General features: G+C 42.5%; 1 protein-coding gene across 17 annotated transcripts in view; it reads left to right on the top strand.

Annotated features, from left to right (window-relative positions):
- Window positions 1–20,263, top strand: part of fryl (FRY like transcription coactivator) — a 93,703-nt gene that overhangs the window by 50,821 nt on the left and 22,619 nt on the right. For 12 of the 17 annotated variants that reach the window (XM_023953917.1, XM_023953913.1, XM_023953909.1 and 9 more), the window contains 29 exons: window positions 1,147–1,354; window positions 1,451–1,575; window positions 2,682–2,739; window positions 2,819–2,910; window positions 2,990–3,156; window positions 3,250–3,410; window positions 3,482–3,592; window positions 3,691–3,845; window positions 3,934–4,033; window positions 4,110–4,278; window positions 4,410–4,669; window positions 5,581–5,721; window positions 5,802–5,970; window positions 6,052–6,136; window positions 6,939–7,051; window positions 7,129–7,279; window positions 7,350–7,453; window positions 7,549–7,731; window positions 9,145–9,355; window positions 9,659–9,780; window positions 9,863–10,050; window positions 12,007–12,101; window positions 12,177–12,772; window positions 12,867–13,135; window positions 13,224–13,364; window positions 15,989–16,189; window positions 16,260–16,421; window positions 19,505–19,615; window positions 19,693–19,869. In XM_023953917.1, the coding sequence (XP_023809685.1) occupies window positions 1,147–1,354; window positions 1,451–1,575; window positions 2,682–2,739; window positions 2,819–2,910; window positions 2,990–3,156; window positions 3,250–3,410; window positions 3,482–3,592; window positions 3,691–3,845; window positions 3,934–4,033; window positions 4,110–4,278; window positions 4,410–4,669; window positions 5,581–5,721; window positions 5,802–5,970; window positions 6,052–6,136; window positions 6,939–7,051; window positions 7,129–7,279; window positions 7,350–7,453; window positions 7,549–7,731; window positions 9,145–9,355; window positions 9,659–9,780; window positions 9,863–10,050; window positions 12,007–12,101; window positions 12,177–12,772; window positions 12,867–13,135; window positions 13,224–13,364; window positions 15,989–16,189; window positions 16,260–16,421; window positions 19,505–19,615; window positions 19,693–19,869 (4,825 nt within the window). The remainder of the gene's footprint in view (window positions 1–1,146; window positions 1,355–1,450; window positions 1,576–2,681; window positions 2,740–2,818; window positions 2,911–2,989; window positions 3,157–3,249; window positions 3,411–3,481; window positions 3,593–3,690; window positions 3,846–3,933; window positions 4,034–4,109; window positions 4,279–4,409; window positions 4,670–5,580; window positions 5,722–5,801; window positions 5,971–6,051; window positions 6,137–6,938; window positions 7,052–7,128; window positions 7,280–7,349; window positions 7,454–7,548; window positions 7,732–9,144; window positions 9,356–9,658; window positions 9,781–9,862; window positions 10,051–12,006; window positions 12,102–12,176; window positions 12,773–12,866; window positions 13,136–13,223; window positions 13,365–15,988; window positions 16,190–16,259; window positions 16,422–19,504; window positions 19,616–19,692; window positions 19,870–20,263) is intronic. The other 5 variants (XM_023953919.1, XM_023953910.1, XM_023953906.1 and 2 more) reach the window with 1 other exon arrangement.

Raw genomic sequence — 20,263 nt, 5'->3', positions numbered from 1 at the left:
TATGACTGCAGCAACAGTGCAGTGCTGTCCACTTTCAGCTCTGGTTGTGTATGCTTTGACAACATGGTGTATTGTATTTACCATTGGATGTACAGTGGGGCAGACAAGTATTTAGTCAGCCTTCAATTGTGCAAGTTCCGTAATTTCCAAATAAATTCTTTAAAAATCAGAATTTGTTGTTCTGGATTTTTTTCTCATATTGTCTCTTAAGGCAAGGCAAGGCAAGTTTATTTGTATAGCACAATTCGTGCACAAATCAATTCAAGGTGCTTCACAAAACAGAAAAATGCATTAAAATCACAATACATCATAGAAATAATCAACGTAAAATTTACTTTAAAAGAAAAGAAAAAATTTGAAAATTGATTGATCTTATAGTTGTGGTTTACCTGTGATGAAAATTACAGGCCTCTCTCGTCTTTTTAAGCGGGAGAACTTGCACAGTTGGTGGCTGACTGCATACTTTTTTGCTCCACTGTATGTATTGCTATTCACTCCAATTACCCGATATGTATTTTCACCAGCAGCTTTTTAAACACATAAACTAGAGTATATTAAGCTAAAGTCTACAAATTGTAACTCACTTTTGATAACAGGAACAGAGTAAGCTCATAGATTAGCCAGAATCGTTTGAGTCATGTCCGTCTGATTTAATCTCGCCAGATATTTTTCTAGTAGCTCAATCAACGTGTTTTTGGTTGTTTCTTCCTGACGGGTGTGGGTAATCTATAGAATTCATTATCTGTTTTGCCAACCATAAGCACCACAGGTATTGATCAATATTGCACCTCAAATATAAAGGAATGAACTTGGGGTGGAGTGTGTAGATTTGTTGATGGTGTTGATGGTGGTTGTGAACGTTTACTTGCCCTCCAGCAAGGCAGACAGTCATTTCTGTGATGTCATTTGCAACCCATCTATATTTGAGACACTACAGTTTTCCTTTACTTCTTCATTTAGTTTCCGAGCATCTTCAGGTTCAGATGTCAACATTCACACATTGTGAGTTTGAAGTGACCGTCAACTCCTGAACCCTGAAACTAAAAATAGACACTGAGCCCTTAGCATTTGGCCTTTCAGCTCAGGGATGTTTTCCTTTTATTTGCCAACCTGCCAATCTTTTATGTGTTGTCTGTCTACCTGCAGCAGCCCCATCAATGCTAAGAAAGTCAACAGTCTAAACAGCAGTGACTCCTACGTTGGCCTTTGGAGGAACTACCTGATTCTGTGCTGCAGTTGTGCCTCACCCTCCCCTTCCATGTCCTCCTCATCTTCCACGTCCGGCTCCGTGCGTTGCCCCCTACCTGAGACGCTGGCGTCTACACCAGACAGCGGCTACAGCTATGATTCAAAGGTGGACAAAGATCCTCTTCACATGCGTCATGGTTGTGTTAAAGGTTTGCAGGATTGAATGTAAAGTGTGCTTTGACTGCATTGTTTGTGTTTGCAGATTGTTGGCGCTCCGTCCCCCTCATCCCTCTTTAAACACACTGTTCCCATGATGCGCTCTGAGAGCATGGACATAACAGAGTCTCTGGTGTTGGGGCTTGGCAGGACCAACCCTGTGGCCTTCAGGTAAAAACCCCTCAACGCTTTCTTCCTGTAGACCAGTGTGAGAACATTGAGAAGATGATCTCAATGTTCACTGATCTAAAAACATTTACCATCAGCAGAATATCAGCTCTGTGTTCATTCCAATTGGCTCAGGTTTCACACTGAGTAGTTTGCAGACTATGTGGACCTCTCCAATATAAATGCAGCGGATCTCTCAGCATTTTCTGTCTTTCATAAGGAGGCGAGAAAAACTCCGCCCACACGCATCAGGAGGGTGGGGTTTGTAAAGACACTTTTGGACAAATGTCCAACAGCAACTTTAATGAAGATAAAAAAAAAAGACAATTCATTTAAATAAATCACTGAGTGAGGGAGGTTCTGTGCAGAACCGGGACTAGAGATCCGTACGGATCCCTAGTAGCTTCCCCTGGGATCCGGTGTCAGAGTGTAAACAGTGAATAAACTAATGAAGCTCAGAGACGTGAGTCTGTCCGGCATCAGCACCACTGCTCTCCACTACAACTCCCATGATGCATTGGGCTAATGTGACGGCGTGTCTTACTGCGCTGCTTTTAACCGTCATGAAGCTCAACAAACACAAACGTTTGTTCTAAAATCTTATGATGAAATCAGGAAAACAGTTTATTTCTCCTTCAAGGTTTTTGTTGGAGAACAAATGAATTCAAGTCAGAGATTCTTGGTCCAAATCATCGCTAGAAAAGAAACAACTGCTTTCTAATAATGTCTGCATTCAAGGACTAATTTTATTTCAGGCTTTATTCACTTTTGAGCAGCTTAAGTTTAAATATAAGTAATAACAAAATGAAAGACCCAGCATTAAGATGAATGGTCCACCAGACACACTAAACTAAAAAAGAATTTAATCTCCAAAAAGAAAGAAAACATCTTTGTTAAAGTTATCATGGAGAGACTGTAGATCAATACAGACTACAGAGTTTTTTTGTTTTTATTTCTGGTTGCTGGTTTGCTGCTGGATTTTTGTCTTGGAAAAAGTGTATCTAGGCTCAAAAAAGGTGGAAAAACACTTCTCTAGACCATCCTTTGTATCTCACTCTTTGCCTAAACACCTTTTAAAAATGATCGGTTTTCTCTTTTCTGTTCTTCAGAGAGCTAATTGAGGAGTTGAATCCTATCATAAAGGAAGCTCTGGAAAGAAGGCCTGAAGTAAGTACAATCTACAGATAACTGACAGAAACAAACAGAAAATGACTTCAACCTGATGAGACAAATGTCTTCCGGTCAGAACATGAAGCGGCGCAGGCGTCGAGACATCCTCAGAGTCCAGCTGGTCCGGATATTTGAGCTTCTTGCTGATGCTGGTGTCATCAGCCATACGTATGTAGTCTGTTAACGTCATTTGAAAACATTCATTAAATAGTGCATAGTTATAAAGTCTTACACCATGTGCTGGCAGAGTCAGTGGAGGTTTAGAGAACAGCTCTCTGAACAGTGTGTTGCTGGAGTACGTTGATCTGACCAGGCAGTTGCTGGAAGCCGAGAATGACAAGGACTCGGACATGCTGAAGGACATCCGCTGTCACTTCAGTGCACTCGTGGCCAATATTATTCAGAATGTTTCAGGTATGACCTGTCTTTTAATATCCCTTGCTAGCTCACCCAAGTTTAGGTAGAGAAATGAATGTTTTTTTTTTTACTGTTTCTGCCTATTTTTAGTAAAGAACAGGAAGAGCATCTTCCCTCAGCAGTCACTGCGACACAGTCTCTTCATGCTGTTTAGTCACTGGGCTGGGCCCTTCAGCATCATGTTCACTCCGCTTGATCGCTATAGTGACAGAAATATGCAGATAAACCGCCATCAGTACTGTGCACTAAAGGTAAAAACACTACCAGCGGCTTTTTTTAATGTGAAACCTGTCATTCTGACAAAGTGCTGTTGATTTTCCAGGCCATGTCTGCTGTGTTGTGTTGTGGGCCTGTAGCTGACAATGTTGGCCTCTCCTCTGATGGCTACCTCTACAAGTGGCTGGATAACATTCTGGATTCACAGGACAAGAAGGCTGGTGTTTTTTTTTATGTGGCTCTCTCCTCGCTTGCAAAAACCTGGGAAACGGTGGATCTGACAGCACTTGATGTCCTTTTTTGTAATCCTCTCAGGTCCATCAGCTTGGTTGTGAGGCTGTGATGCTGCTGCTGGAGCTGAATCCAGACCAGAGCAACCTGATGTTCTGGGCTGTGGACCGTTGTTACACCGGCTCACGCCGCGTCGCCGCCGGCTGCTTCAGAGCAATCGCTCACGTCTTTCACAACAGGTGCTTCGCTTTTCCGCTTGACTGTTTTCTTTGTAGGTCATCCACCTGTAAAGCGCGATATTTGAACAGCATGTCGCTTTTCTTTCAGGGATTACCAGTTTGACACTGTGGTGCTGCTGAACCTGATTCTTTTTAAGGCAGCAGATTCTTCCAGAGAAATCTATGAGGTGGCCATGCAGCTGCTGCAGGTCAGTGCAAATGCCATCTGCACACTGGGAAAGGCTGCCTGGCCTTGGCTCACTGAAAATGTGTCAAACTTGACAGATCCTGGAGCCAAAGCTCTTCCGTTATGCCCACAAACTGGAGATCCAGCGGATGGACAGCATCCTGACGCCACCATCGCCTTTGCCTCACCTCTACTCTGTGTCGTACTACCAGCTGTCTGAGGAGCTTGCAAGGACTTACCCAGAGCTCACTCTGCCCATCTTCTCAGGTGTGCTGAGACGCATGGCTCTGCATGCGTCCAACTGTCTGTTGAGTTTCTACCACTCAGCCAGACAGCATTGTTCTGCGCTGTTGTTGTAATCTTTTTAAAAAAAGTGTAAAACCCTGCTTTTGCTTCAGAGGTGAGCCAGCGGATCCAGACGGCACATCCCGGGGGTCGACAGGTGATGTTACACTATCTCCTACCGTGGATGAACAATGTGGAGCTGGTTGACTTAAAACCGGCACGGCGGGCTGAGGAAGTCAGCAGTGCAGAGGAGGAGGAGGAGGAGCAGGACGTTGTGATGGTCAACAGTCGCCGGTGGCTCCGAGGAGAGGGCTGGGGGTCTCCTCGTGCAACCACCATGGTGCTGAACAATCTTATGTTTATGACCGCAAAGGTAAGCGCATCCAGAAGACAAACAACTCACACATTCATCTTAATCACGGTTAATAGTTACAGACGAACCCGTTTTTTTAAATATTTTTTTATCGATTGCATGACAGCGCTACAGTTATTATTATCCTTTGCCACAACCTAATTTTGCTGTTTCACAGATGATTTTAATGTAAATTTGCTAGCTTTTTTTTTTTTTAAACAGCTTATTGTGTTGTGCGTCCTGATTGGATGTAGACCTCCTACACATCCAGATAAATAGTTGATCATGAGCAGATTTTTGGTTTCATTCTAATATGGCTGTAACGACTGTCCAAAGAGCCAAATATTATCAATCTGTTCCCAAAAAATTCAGTGTGAATATTTGTAATGTCCAAAAACGCAGATTCACGATCTTTCCAAATACAGTATAGTAAACACACATCAGCAATGTAATTATCACTGTAAAATTCCAGATTAATGTTGGATTTTAAGTATAAACTAATCAAACAAGCTTTACTGACACCAAAGCTAAGAAATCTTCAGAGTAAAATGTCAGAAAAGGTTCCCTTTTTTCAAAGAAAGTATTTCTCATAGATGAAAAAATGGAGCCAAAATAACCAGTTCAGTATCGGCCCGTCGGATTGAAAAAATACTGATCCCGATATACGTCAAAATACCAAATATTGGTCCAATTATCATCCTTGACTGATAATCGGTGGACTCCTAGTTTCAATACTGGACTAATTTTTCTACAAAGTTTGAACTTTGAGAGTTTAAACGAGAAAAAACTATGAAAATGTTTGTCTAAGAAAACATCTGTAATTGTAATAAATCCAGATGACCGCTTTGTGGATTGGACCTATTGCTGGTTATTTTTCAATCTTCACTTTATTGTGACTGACTGATCTCAGAATATTTGTTTTGTTATCATAGTACGGAGATGAGTTTGCCTGGTCGGAAATCGAGAACGTTTGGACTACTTTAGCAGACAGCTGGCCAAAGAACCTCCGAATCATTCTGCAGTTTCTCATCAGCATGTGTGGAGTCAGCAGTGACCCCAGCCTTTTGCCCTATGTAAGTGACTGCCACCCCATGCCCCCCGCCCCTGCCCTGTGCCCTGGGATGCCCTCCTCATTCACTGCCTGTGTTTCCAGGTGAAACGTGTGGTGGTTTACCTGGGCAGAGATAAGACTATGCAGCTGTTGGAGGAGTTGATGTGTGAGCTGGAGATGACCGATCCTGTCAGCTCAGCCATCACACACATGGACAACCCTCCTTATTACCGCATCACTTCCAGTTACAAGATTCCCTCCGTCACCTCAGGTTCGCAGAACTTACTGGTGCTGTGCAGAAACATGCGTGTTCCCAGCAACAATACCTTAGATTCTGTGCATGTTCTCACAGGAACAACATCCAGCAGCAATACCATGGTTCCAGGAAATGAAGGGCAGCATGACGGCAAGCTGAAAGACCCCAACATGGAAGAAAGGTTCAACCGGACTCTTTTCTTTTTCTTCTTCTTATGATCGTAGAAAATGAAATGAACAGCAGCAGTCATCACTGTGTTCATATTTTTTCATAAATAACAATAATTGGCATCAATGGAACTAAAAGCTCTTCTTGCCATTAAACAGACTTTTATAGAGATATTTTACTACAACTTTTGAAATCTTTCTTCAAATTAAAACAGATTATTTTTAAAACAACAACAAATGGAACCAAACATGACCACATGTCTCATCTAATAAATCGTCATGCTGAAATGAGTCAAATCTGTCTTTTAGAATCTAATATTGTTGAAAATGACTTTTTCCCTACTTAAAAAGTCCAACTCTGATCATCTTCTGATCTATTGTAAAAGTCTTCACTGTGGTCGATTCATTAAGATAAAAAAAACCTGTGTTGTTATCTAGGACGTAGATTCTGCTGAGCGGCAGCATTAGAAATTCATCCCCGAGTTGTAGACGGGACTGTTGACGTGGAATAACCCCCCCTCACACACTCCCCGTGCCGTAGCAGAGCATATTTTCTATATGACAAATGAGCTCTTTTTCTAACAGCATCTTTATGTCGGCTCCTGATTCACAGTGATTTGAGTAAGGAAACATTCAGAAATGCAGCTGAAAGCTTAATTTTCTTTATATATGTCTTCCATCACCAGAAAATGCCAAAAGAACATGTTAAACACCCTTTTCATCAGAGTGGGCCTTTAACAAAGTGAAACTCTAGATTTAAAGGTGTTTCGTTTTAGGGTGTGTGGTAATTATAAATCAAACTCGTTCGCTCCACAGTTACACTCACCTAGACATCTACAGTGGTCTGAACAGTAACCCCAACCGCCAGCATCACCGTTTGGAGTCTCGTTACAGCAGCAGCTCTGGGGGCTCCTATGAAGACGAGAAAAGTAAGCCCAAACTCTTCCTGACTCTACGGCAAACACTTACTTAGCATCTCTGCTAAATTCCGTCTTTTATTTTTTAGGCGACTCGATGCCACTTTATGCAAATTGGCGGTTGAAAGTGATGGAGCACAACCAGCCAGAGGCTCTCCCCTTCCCGCCTTCAGGTGGCTGCTGGTCTCCACTGGTGGACTATTTGCCAGAGGCAAACACTCCTGCTGTGCCACTGCACAGGTACGCTGAATGTCTGTTCCCTGTTTTCTTGGTTGTGAGCTGTGCTGTTAAACATACAAACTGTTTGCAGGTGTAACATTGCAGTCATCCTGCTGACGGACCTCATAGTGGACCATGGGGTCAAAGTAGAGTGGAGTGCCTACCTGCACCTTCTGTTGCATGCTGTATTTATAGGTAAGCGGTCTTTACAGTACTTGCCTGAATTAATTAGTCATTTATATAGTGCACAGGCTTGTTTTCTGATCAAATATCAACTCTCATTTTTTCAGGGTTTGATCACCATCACCCAGAGGTCTACAAGCACTGCAAACGCCTGCTTCTTCACCTGCTGGTTGTCCAGGCAGCAAGCAACAGCATGCAGTCTGTTGCTATGGTGCTGTTAGGCAACAGAGACTGCAATGATCCAAAGGTCCTGACTGTGAAGCCAGCACCTCGAGAGTTAAAGCTCACAGGTACTTTCTGCTTTCAGCTCTCTGCGTGGACAAGTGGAGGAAAGACGAGCATCCTCCAGATGTTAGTGCTGTAGTTTCAGAGTTGGTCACTGGGTGGTAGCAAGTGTTCTCACAATAATGACAGTCTTGTCATTTGGGGAAAATGCTTGTTGAAAAAAGCCAGTTTATCTTTAGAAAACCTTTTACAACTAAAGACAAAAGTCAGAGAAGACTGAAATACACATAAGCAGGCACAGCAGGATTCAAACCTGCAGTTTCTCCAATCAGAGGCTGAGTCCTCTCCACCATGGCTGCTGGAGGATAAAAAATCCAAAACTACCATCCTAAAGAGGTGAAGTCTTGTGAAAGACAGTTAATACCAAGAAAAAGGTGAAAAGCCTGAAGGAGCTGCCTTAAAATCCTGAAATAAGTCATCGATTTTGGGGCTGAAATGTTATGGTTAAAGGCGGGGAGCCAGTTTAGCTCGTGCTGGTTTGCGGCGCCTTCCGTCCGTGAAACCCGGGTTCGACTCCGGGCTGCTCCCTGTTCCCTTCTCTACCTCTGCCGGTTCCAAGCCCGGTTTGAGAAGGTTGCGTCAGGAAGGGCATCCGGCGTAAAACATTGCCAAATTTACCATGCGACTCGTTCGCTGTGGCGACCCCTGATGGGAGAAGCCGAAAGTGGAAGAAGAAATGTTATGGTTAAAGGGGTGAATATGTTTAGGGGCTGCAGTTGAACCCCCTGCAGCAGATTTTACACCAACAATCAGTAGAAACCTGACTGAAATCCTGTACACAGAATAAAGTCTAACTGATTGACTAACACACACACACACACCAAAGCTCGCTTAAGTAGAAGAGCTTTGATTGGACCGTTTCAATTTCAGTTCAGTTTCTTTATTTCTTTTCATTTCCACAAGTTATTTTACAATGAACAGGAACAGAATGAGAAATATTTCTTCAAGTTATGAAAAAGATTAAAAAAGCAAAAAAAATGACTGTAAAAATACATTTTTGGTAATCTAGTCTTACGGTCTGTTTGTTGTTTGGATCATGGTATTTGTTTAGAATGACCCTGGCCGTGGGGAGTTTGTGTCTTTTTCCTGAGTTTCTAAGTCATACCTGGAGTCCAGCCACATGGTGCATTCTTGTATACGCTTTTTGAAGGTGATTTGATGTATTTGATTGTTTTTGACTGTTCCATATCTTGACTCCACGAATTGAAACTCATCTTTCCTTCATTTTGTTTTGAATTTGGCAAAGAGAAAAGCTTGCATCCTTTAAAACTAGAACTACTTTTTCTTTTTTGAAATCTTTTTTGGAACTTTTGTGGCAGACAGTTCTGATGCTCTTCAAACATTAATACTAGAGTGAAACCTGTAGTGTTCACAGTCCATGGCTGTGCAACTGATGTGAATCATGTGTGCGGCACCAGTTTCCACAGGGACTCGGGAGATCCTGACGGATTTCCAGCCATCGCCAATGACGGACTCTGGCCTCAGCTCCAGCTCCACGTCCTCCAGCATCAGTCTTGGTGGGGGGGGTGGCGCTCTGTCCAGCCTCTCCCCGACCCTCCTCGGTGATGGTGATGTGGCTGGAGAGCAGGAGGAGAAGGCCAAAGCTCTTATCGAGTTTATTACGTCAAGGTGAGGAGTTTTTGTTTGTTATGGAGAAAAGGCGTACTTTATCAGACGTACTAACTAAATCTTTTTACTACTACGTTTAGTCTGCCAGGTGTCCCACAGATCTCTGTTACTATGTCATGTAATGAACTGACTGTGCACCAATCTGTTTTCATGCATCCTGTAGAAAGGGCAGAAAGGGTATTTGAACTCTGCATGGGTTTGGTTTTGGACTGGTGCTGGTTGGCCACTTTGTTTGGTGTGATGAGTTAAAAACCAACCGGTAAAAGTGGTTCTCACCTCTTCTCATGTGCTCTGTCTTTGAAGAAAGCAGGGTCCACTCTGGAATCACGAAGACGTATCGCCCAAGAACCCAGGCATAAAGAGTGCGGACCACCTGAGCAGTTTTGTCAGGCGTGTGGTGGCCGTCTTCCAGATTTCCCAAACAGGTCTGGAGCCTCTTTGCTTTGCTCACAGGTGTCATTGGCTGTGCAGGCTCAAACGTCTTAACGTTGGTGTGTGATCCCTCAGGTTTCCAGCTGGACTCTCTGCTGAGTGAAGTGGCCCTGAGAACAGCTCTGTCTTGCTCCTCTCGCCACTATGCTGGTCGCTCATTCCAAATTTTTAGGGCACTAAAGCAACCTCTGACCTCAGCCACACTGTCGGACATTCTGTCTCGGCTGGTTGAGACTGTTGGGGACCCAGGAGAAGATGCTCAGGTCAGATCTTTAAAAGCACAGTCTGTGGTGATAGAAGTGTGTGTTTGTTACCGTGTTTGCAGCATGTAGCATGTTTTGTATGGTTGGAAAGTATGGATATTTAGATTGTCAGACAAGCACTTGTGGGAGGTCCAGTTTAGCTAAACGGCTCATTTGACCTTTGAGTTGGTGGGCTGATGATCACAGGACAGGCTGGTCATCAAAGAGCTCATGCTTTTAACAAGTAGAAGCCTCAGCAATAAGTGGACCTGTGGCTGTGTTGAGCACTGTGGTCATGTGGACTATTGCTTTGACTGGATTTCATTTCTTGGTTTATTTCAATCATTAATTGTAGAAAGAAACAAGAAAAAGACAAACTTAAAAACATTTGATTCATTAAATCAGTGTTTTTCAACCAGTGTGCCACGGCACACTAGTGTGCCGTGGGAGATGGTCAAGTGTGCCGTGGAAAATTGCCCTCATTCACTGATCTAAAAACATTTCCCATCTCCAGGATTTCAGCTCTCTGTTCATCCAAACAGGCCCTGATAAAACACTGAGGAGTTAGGAATATAAAAGATCGTAAAATACTTTTTCTTTGCGTTTATTTTATTTTATTAAAGACATTTTGATAAGAATGACCGTACCGCGATTCAGCTGCACCTTCGCCTGTATTTGGGAAAAGTCCCGTCCCTTTGACTGTCTCCACCAATCATTCTTGGGGGGCTTAATCACATGTCATCAGTCTGACCAATCAGAAGTGCTTAAAGTCTTCACTTCCTTGTCCCGATTTAACTCGTAAAGTCGCTCAGTTCTAACAAAAATACCAGCTAAAGCTCGTCTTTTGCGCTGTAGCTTTCCACAGAATCTGGTATCAGACCGTGGAACAAGTGAACAAAACAATGAAGCTCCGAAAACCGATCTCCGGCCGTTTTATGCACTACATCTCCCATGATGCATTGGGTTGTGAGAGTGACAGGGCACAAGGAGATCTGTCGTTAGACGTCTTGAAACCAACGAACACACATCAAACTATTTTTAAATCTTCTAACTTAACTTTTATTGAATCTTTTAAAAAAAACAGCTGCAGTTTCCAGCTTTTTCTGCAACAATTATCTCAAAAATGCATGTGAGATTGTGGAGGGGCTGTAGATCAATACAGACTATGAGTTTATCCTTCTTTTTTTTAATTTTTGGATGCTGGTGTGCCGCGGGATTTTTTTTAAGGTTAAAGTGTGCCGTGGCTCAGAAAAGGTTGAGAAACACTGCATTACATATAGTGATCAATAACTAAAGTCATGTAGAGCTTGATTTATTGCTGAAAAAGGAGTGGGAAGAAGCAAATTTATATAATCTCACCCCTACTGAGTTCTTTCATTTGATGGTTTTCACCATCAGGTTCTGATCAGATCAAGTGCTTATTGATGATTGATTATCCTCAGAAAATATTCTTTCATGATTTCAGTAAACAATAACATGAATCACACACCATGTAATAGGTGTGTAATGATAATTGATTATCATCAACATACATCTTCACATGCAGATATCATTACTACATATTGCAGATCAAGGTATCAAGTAACAAAATGGAATGCTTATTGATTATCCTCAGAAGGAATTCTCACATTTTTCAGTAAACATTGAGTCACACTTCAGGTAATTTTTATGTAATAATCCTTGATTATTATTAGAACATTAAACCAGTAATCATTGCTGCACATTGCAGATCAAGTAGAGAAAATTGATATTTTATCGATCATTAAGGTTTCAGTAATCATTATTGCACATCACACACAGAAATCGTGGTTGGTCACGCTCTTGACCCTTGAGATCTGCCTGATATTGGCATAGAAGGGTTTGCATCATCTGGTCAGATCATCAAGCTTCTTAACATTCTTAAACTTAACTACTGCTTCCTAAAATTGACGTTATGACTTCAGTTATGAATTTTTTTCTTTCTTTCCTTCTCTGTAGGGCTTCGTCATTGAGTTGCTTCTGACTTTAGAGTCAGGCATTGACACATTAGCTGAAAGTGTCAAGAACTACGACTTCCTCTCTGCCCTAACGCAGTAAGTCCTGACACCTCCTGTTTGTTTGGTTCTTTCGTTTGTCCATCTTGACCTCATGTTTGGTGTTATTCACAGGAGCTCCGCTCAGGAGCACCTGCTGGGGGCCAAGTTTGCTGTGAACAGAAAGAGCACAGGCCAGCTCAACCTCAACAGCAGTGGGCTGCCCCACGCCGTGCACACTCGCAGCAACTCTCTGCGGACCAGCCTGATGAGTGAGCGCAAAGCCGACAGGCGCAGGAGCAACACCCTGGACATAGCGGAGCGAGTCGGCAGCAGCCTTGGAAATCTGGCACGTACAAGGAGCCTATCATCTCTAGGAGGTGGAGCTAGTCCAGTACGGGACGCTGCTCCCCCCGTAGACCCCTCAAATCTGATGGCAACTGTCTTCTGGATTGCCACGTCTCTGCTGGAATCAGACTATGAGTTTGAGTACCTGCTGGCCCTGCGGCTTCTGAACAAGCTGCTGGGGCAGATGCCTCTGGACCGCCCCGACAGCAGGGAGTGTCTGGAGACGGTCCAAGAGAAGCTGAAGTGGTACAACTTTCCTGGCCTGCTTCAGCTTTTCGTCAAAGGTTTCACTTCTGCGTCAACGCAAGAGCTCACCATCCACCTGCTCAGCAAGCTCATCACAGTGTCCAGACAGATGCTCATAGACCCCACACAAGTGGCAGGCAGGTTTTGCTGATGTGCTCTCCTGGAAATAAAGGATATATTTTCTCATATTTACCCTTAAGGGTTGCTTCTGAATGTGTGACATGTCTGCAGGTTTCCCGTTGAACATCCTGTGCCTCCTGCCACATCTCATCCAGCACTTTGACAGCCCGACTCCTTTCTGCAAAGAGACTGCTGATAAAATAGCCAAGGTCTGTGCAGATGAGAAATCCGCCACGCTGTCCAACCTGGCCCACATGATGAGCCTGTACAGCACGCACAGCTACTCCCGCGACTGCACCAACTGGATCAACGTGGTCTGCCGGTACCTCAATGATGCCTTTGCTGAGAAAATTCTCAACCTGGTCACTTACCTGGCAGAGGTAAGACCCACCAAAGTCAGGCTGTTCTGTATGACTTACAGAGAGTTCAATATTGAACGTTAAGAATTATTGTCTTTGTCGCCCTCAGCTACTGGAAAAAGGCCTTCCCAGCATGCAACAGTCATTACTGCAGATCATCTACAGCCTTCTGAGTCATATTGACCTGTCAGCAGCTCCTGTCAAACAGTTCAACCTTGAAATTATGAAGATTATTGGCAAATATGTTCAGGTGAGACTTTATTACCGTATTTTCCGGACTATAAGTCGCACTTTTTTTCATAGTTTGGCAAGGGGTGCGACTTATACTCCGCAGCGACTTATATTAGAAATAAATTGAATTAAAATATTTCTAACCCTCCTGTTATGTTCATTTGTGAGGAACAGAGATGATGTTTCTGGGTCAATTTGATGTTTGAGGTATGTTAAGTGTTAAGAGGATGTTAAGTGACTCAGAGAATCAGCAAACTTTTTTTTACAGTAAGATCTGTAAGGCTAAAAACATAATATTCTATTTTCCAATGACTCCATAGATTCAGAAATGCAATAAAAATAACAACTGTTTCTACAAATACAGGATGAAAACAGAGTATTAGTTGGCCAATAATGCTTCATGAAAGGAATAAATAAATAAGTTTGAGAAAGAATTACTGTGAAATTATTAGATAAACAGTCTGCTATGATTGTGTCATATAAGGTTGTGAAAGTTAAAATGCGACTTATAATCCAGTGCGACTCTGTGTTTTTTTCTACTTTATAATGCATTTTTGGGCTGGTGCGACTTATACTCCGGTGCGACTTATAGTCCGGAAAATACGGTACCTAAAATATGACACCTGCCTGCAGTTAGATAGCCTGTTATAAATGTGGTGCTTGTGAACTTTAGATACATGTTGCTGTTCTTGGTTTTACAGTACTTATCAGACATTATTGACTGAATCCAGTGGCTTTCCTTTTGCTTTTTCTAAAGTAGGAATCTCCAGATCTGATCACATGATTAGTATTTGGATCTAAGCATTTTATTTGCGTACAGTGCGGCAGAATAGCACTAGTTGTAGCATGAGGTGCACTAATCCACGTCTGTGGGATCAAAAGGGTTTAAGTGAACGAAAAACTCCAAAGTACACATTAATAAATTTCAAGAAATATTGAAAAATGTACATTTTAAAAATATATGTTAAATTTGAAGAACTACTAACAACTTCAAGAAAATAAACTATACTGTATTCCCACCGTATTTCCGGGGGTTAAGGACCAGAGTCACCCACGAATACGTGAGTATGGAGAACCCCCCACCCCCACCGTGGAAGAATGTCCGTCACCACTCCTTCCTCATTAAAAACCCTTCAGAAACATTTCTGATGCTTCGTTAACATTTATCAACATTAGAATATTTCTCAACATGTGTTGTTTTTTACTCAGAGCAGTTAACAGGATATTTTCCGGCTGTTTGACTCAGCTGATGCCAATTCTCCGTGCAGGGACACAAACTTTAGTCATAGCGATTCAGGAAGCGGTGGAAACAGCTGTGAAATATTCTTTAGCAGCCGGCAGGGAAGCTGACGGGCCGGCTGTTCATCTACCCCTCCTCCCCCGCAGCCCCTCAAAAGTCTCACACAAGCTGCTTGAATTGAGTTAAACCGTGAAACCAGGAATATTGATACGTGAATAAGCGGGGGAACGCTGCAAACCTAAAACTATTACTAAATGAGAAAAAAAAAGTGTATTGGTATGAGCTGCTGAGTTGGATTTTCAACTTTTGTTTTTTGTGTCCTCAATTTCCAGTTTCAATATAGCTTGTAGCTGTCAGAGTTTGCGTGGAGGCGGGGTTTTGATCCTATTGGCCCCCTTGGCCCATTTCCACTCTAGAACAGTGTTTGTTGGCGGTGCCGCCTCTGTTTCATCCCTCCTCTGATGTGGCAGACGGTAGTGATGACGCTCTTCCAAAGTTTAATCAGGACATCTTTACATCTTTATTTGAATGGGTGTTAGCCTCTGGCTTCTGATTCTGTCAAGAATTTGGGGGCATTGAAGTAATGGGTGGCGGGTTTTCGTTTTCTTCTCTTCCTTTAACTTCATTTTGTTTTTTAGGAAAGTATTTATAACAAAAGGTTAGGTGAGAATGCTTTGCATATCTTAATGATACACAGCTTTACATCTGCGTATCTCCTGATGACCTTGAACCTGTTAACACTCTTAAAATGTATTTTAGACATAAAGTCGTGGATGGCAGAAAACTTCCTACAGCTCAACCAGGACAAAACTAAAGTTTTAATCATTGGTCCTGAAGACAAGAGAGAGAAGATTTTACCCAAACTTGGGAATTTTAAACTTCTCAATGTGTGAGAAACCTACTTTTTAAATAAGCTAAATTTCATCCACACATTAAGTGTCGTTAAGACAGGATTTTATCATCTCAAAAACATTGCCAGAGTCGCCCGTTCCTCTCTCTTGCCAGTACAGAGATGCTGATGCTTTTATTTTTAGTTGTTTTGATTATTGTACTGCTCTTTGGTTTACCCAACCTGGTGAGGGAGGGGTCCCATCTTTGTGTGATTGTCCTGTGTTTTGTGTTTGTAATCGTTTTTATTTTTTATGACTATTTTATCTGCTTTTATGTTAAGTGCTTTGTGTTTTTAACTGAAATGAAAGAAAGGCGCTATATAAATAAATAAAGTTTGAGTTTAATATCAGAGTTTGGTGAGATCGGGACATTGGTGGCCGTGCAGCTTGGTTTCTGCTTCATGGAGTTGCCATAGATCACACACAGGCTGGAACTCCAGTCTTAAGGGTCAGTTTGTCTCTAATGTGAAATCCTCTTTGAACCGTTCCAACCATCTCACTGCATTTTTGCAGAGCCCTCACTGGAGAGAGGCCCAGAACATTCTGAAGCTGGTTGTGTCTCGCTCAGCCAGCCTGGTGGTGCCGGACGACGTGCAGCGCTCCTACAGCTCCGAGTCTTGCAGCTCTCCTGAAATTGCCTTCACTCGTATTTTCAACAACTCTTCTAAGGAGTTGCCTGGCAAAACTCTGGACTTCCACTTCGACATCTCAGAGGTGATGCCCCCCCCAGAGTGACACACCCTGGTTTGTCTTCATCTCATTCCTAACATGCGTGGATTTGCAGACACCTATTATAGGACACAAATATGGGGACCAGCGTACAGCAGCAGGACGGAATGGGAAGGCCCAAGTGATCGCTGTGACTAGAAGCACCTCCTCCACATCATCGGGGTCCAACTCCACGGGCCTGGTTCAAGTCAGCTGGAAGAGGCCTCAACTCTCACAGGTACTGTTAAATTCATCAACTATTTCAGGGTGTGGCATACTGCACACATGCTTAGCCACTTGTAGGTTTCCCTTCAGTTTTTTTGTTTTTAGAGAATGAGTTAGACTTAATTCCAATCTCTACCAAACCCCAGCATGAGCCACAGTCCCATCCTGTAGAGCAGGGTTGGGCAGGCGGGGGCGCGCAGAGGGAAAGGCAGTGACACTGTGACAACCCTTAGTACTTGATCTGTCCTCTGTTTGCATCCTTAGGATTTGTGACAATCTCCTCTCACAATGAGCTTTTCCCCCTATGGGATCATGAGGAAATGGTCCAATCACGCAGCACTGCTGCTTAACCCCGCCCACCTCTAAAAATGCTGACACTTTTCTGCATCAGCCATCATGAACGGGCGATTTAAATTCATGCGCATTGTAGGAAAAAAACGCTGTGAAATGAAAACGTGAGATTGGCCCACCTGTCAGCTGAGATGAAAGGTGGGCTGATGGGAGCGAGGAAGGCGAGCGCATGTGTGACGGGAACAGCTAAGCTGATCCGTGAGCTGCTTAGCAGTTTTTTGGTCATGTCTTTGAGGTCACAGCAGCCAACATTTATGAAGTTATAAGTTCAGTTTGTTGAATAAAAACCAATCAAGGTCAGATTAAACCCAGACTTTGTCTGTTTTGCCAAATGTTAACATGAAATGTATGAACTGTAGAACAACGATCTTACTAAAAGTAGAAAACGAACTAAAAGTAAAAAATTTTACATTTTACATGCCATAAACGCCCCATCATAGAATCTTAACTTAAGTAACTTAAGTTACTCAGGCTCTGTTTCATAATCTAACTAAGGGTTAATGGCCAACAAAGTGTGCATTATCACTTTTTAACGTGGAAGCCTGAACCGTCCGACTCAAAGCGGAGGACAGTTGCTTCCGCAAAGTGCATTAAAAAGTAATAATGCACACTTTGAAGGCCGTTAACCTGTTTATATCATGGCCCCTTACAAAAGCAATAAACATCAACCAGTTTTTAGTCCTTAATTCTTGTTTTTTTCCGATTTGGATCGCTTTTCTCACAAAAGACACACAAAAGGTGCGCCGCACCACGTAACAAATAGTCCGCGTCGCGCAGCACCACCGCTGTAGTCAAGATACGGCGATATAAAGCGATATATATATGCTTATCCAGGGGTTGACATAGCCCAGAAATTTGCACTGGCCCACAGGGCCAGTAGTTTTTGAAAGTTACTGGCCCGACTCCGCGCACAGCGAGACCCGCCGCTCCGCAGGTGCTTGCAACTTTAGGGGGGTCTGGGGGCATGCCCCCCCGGAAAATTTTAATATGGTGCAATTTGGTGCATTCTGGTGACATCTAGCACTTATTTATACACTTTTCAATGACTAAAAATAGAGCATATCAAACTTAAATCTGCTCTAGTCTGTTTCAGATTTTTTGAAGAGAGCGCTGCAGTGAAGTAGTTAACACTAGTTAAGAAGTTTTCATGCTGCTTCTAATCACTGCTATTTCACATTTGTTCCTAATCAATAGTTAAGAAGTTTTGACTTTTTTGCCCTGACTGCCTTAAGGTTCTGCTTTTTGTTACTGTTGCAAAGTTACATTTACTTTTTAGTTACTTTAGTTACCTAATTAAATTAAATAATTGAAAAATTAAATACAATTAAATTACTGAGATCATTCAGCTAACTAGAAATACTTACTGCTTACAGTGTTGTAAAGAAAAACAAAATTAAGTAGTTTGACCTTATACTCCATTTGAGTCTGAGATTCAGGTATTTTGAGTTGCCTTTGATTCTTTGACATTCAGCTTAAAGCTTAGTGCATACAGTTTCATCTTCAATGCATTCATTAAATATCTTGCTGTCCATAGTACTAATTATACCCACTACTCCATCCAACATATTCCTATCTATTCCTGCCATGTCTTCCACATCTCTGACATGCTTCAGTCTCTCTTCAGTGACGGTGTTGGATTTATGATCATCGCGGTGAAAAACCACCAGGGGGCGCGATGATATGTGTGTCAGTTTAAATATATCTGCCTAAAATGTAATAATAACCCACTGGCTTGTTCCTTCGTTGTTGCTGTTTAACATTGTTTTGTATTGAATTGTTACATTCAATAAAGTTTGGGAAAAAAATTGAGTGAGCGCGTGCCGCGTGGAGCTCGGCAGTGAAAGCCGCGCGCGCAGGCGGGAGAGGAGGAGAAGAGTGATAAAAGGTTTCCCATAGAAACCCTTGAAGTCTGAACACAGGACTAGCAGAAAAAGTGAATTATAAAGACGAGGCAAATCTACACGTTTTCGCAAAATATACTTTATTGTAAAAGGTGAAAAATGTATTAATTGTTAGATATTTTAGTGGCCCGAGCGGACAAGTAAAAAATAAAGTCTTGTGGTCCGTACTGCTCGAAAAACAGGACCGGGCCAGCGGACAAATGGCTATGTCGAGCCCTGTTATCTTTCCGATGGGTTGAATAAAGCATCAGTACAGAGAGAAAGTTCACCTCTTACTGCTTGTTTTTGTCCAGATGATGAAGATAAAGGTTGTTTTAAAGAAGCCGGCGCAGTGATAAGAAACATTTAAGCTAGGTGACCGGAACTTCTTTTTTCACCGTGCGGTTATCCTGTGGTATATCACTTTTTAATGCACACCCAGCAGCCAATCAGAATCGAGTATTCACCCGGCCCATGGTATAACAAAAGATGAATAAGACAAAATGTGCTTATTTTTTTAATGTCAATGGTTATGAAGTTCTAAGAAATATTGATGGTATTTTGTCCTGATGTATCCAATCCTATTGTACTTTTGGTTTTAAACATAGTTGCAGTAGTATTTCAAGTTTGACTTATTTTCCTACTGCAATATTGTTCTGAAAGCACTTTTATGAGTTAATACCAAAATATTATTTGAGAATTCCCATCTATTGGAAATGTCTGTGTATTTCTTTGTATTGGAGTTGACATAATGGTTGGTGATGGTACAGAATTTGGAATTGGTACTTCATGTCATAAACACTGATGAGCCCTGGTCTAAGCTCACGTTTAGCATTTCTCACCTTATGTTCTGTTGTGGTTTCAGAGGAGAACTAGAGAGAGGCTGATGAATGTCCTGTCTCTATGCGGTCCAGAATCTGGCATTCCCAAAAATCCATCTGTAAGACTGCTCTCCTACTCTATAGGCTCAGAAAAGGTCTCTGTAACCATCATGCATGTCTGTCTTTCTGAAGGTGCAATGGAAGGTCTTTAATTTCCCTGCTCGTCTTTCAGGTGGTTTTCTCATCCAGTGAGGATCTGGACTCTGCAGATCAGCAGACCAGCCTTATACCCACTGTGGAGGAGGTGACCGGGGAGGAGGAGATGCTGGGAGAGGATACAGGCAGCGAGCAGCAGTTTGGTGTCTTTAAGGACTTTGACTTCTTAGATGTGGAGTTGGAAGATGTTGAGGTGAGAATTTGCAGAAAGGAAAATGGGGCTGAAGGCTCTGACCTGAATGTTCTTACCAAGGTAGACAGTGGAGGAAAAAAAGCTCCATCTGATGTTTCAGTTCAAACTCTCAAAAGATTGAGACACTTCTCACTAACCCTTTAACTCCAGAGCTTCAGCTCCAGTGTTGACATTCTTTCCACTACTGCAACACTTCAGCTCTTTACGCAATTAATGTTATTCCAGCGGATTCTGATGCTACAAAAAGGGCTTTGCCCTTAACTATTGGAAATAGTGTCAATCAGCGGATCCATGTTGACTGCGTGAACGGTTGAAGAATTGCGGTATATCAAAGAGCGTGTGTTATGTAGGTGTGGCTGTTGGTAAAGGGTAAACCAAACTTTAACGCGCCGTA

Source organism: Oryzias latipes, chromosome 4 (genome assembly GCF_002234675.1).
Source record: "Oryzias latipes chromosome 4, ASM223467v1".
NCBI lineage: Eukaryota > Metazoa > Chordata > Actinopteri > Beloniformes > Adrianichthyidae > Oryzias > Oryzias latipes.
Note: the sequence above shows the minus strand (reverse complement) of the source record. Positions and strands in the feature narration are given on the sequence as shown.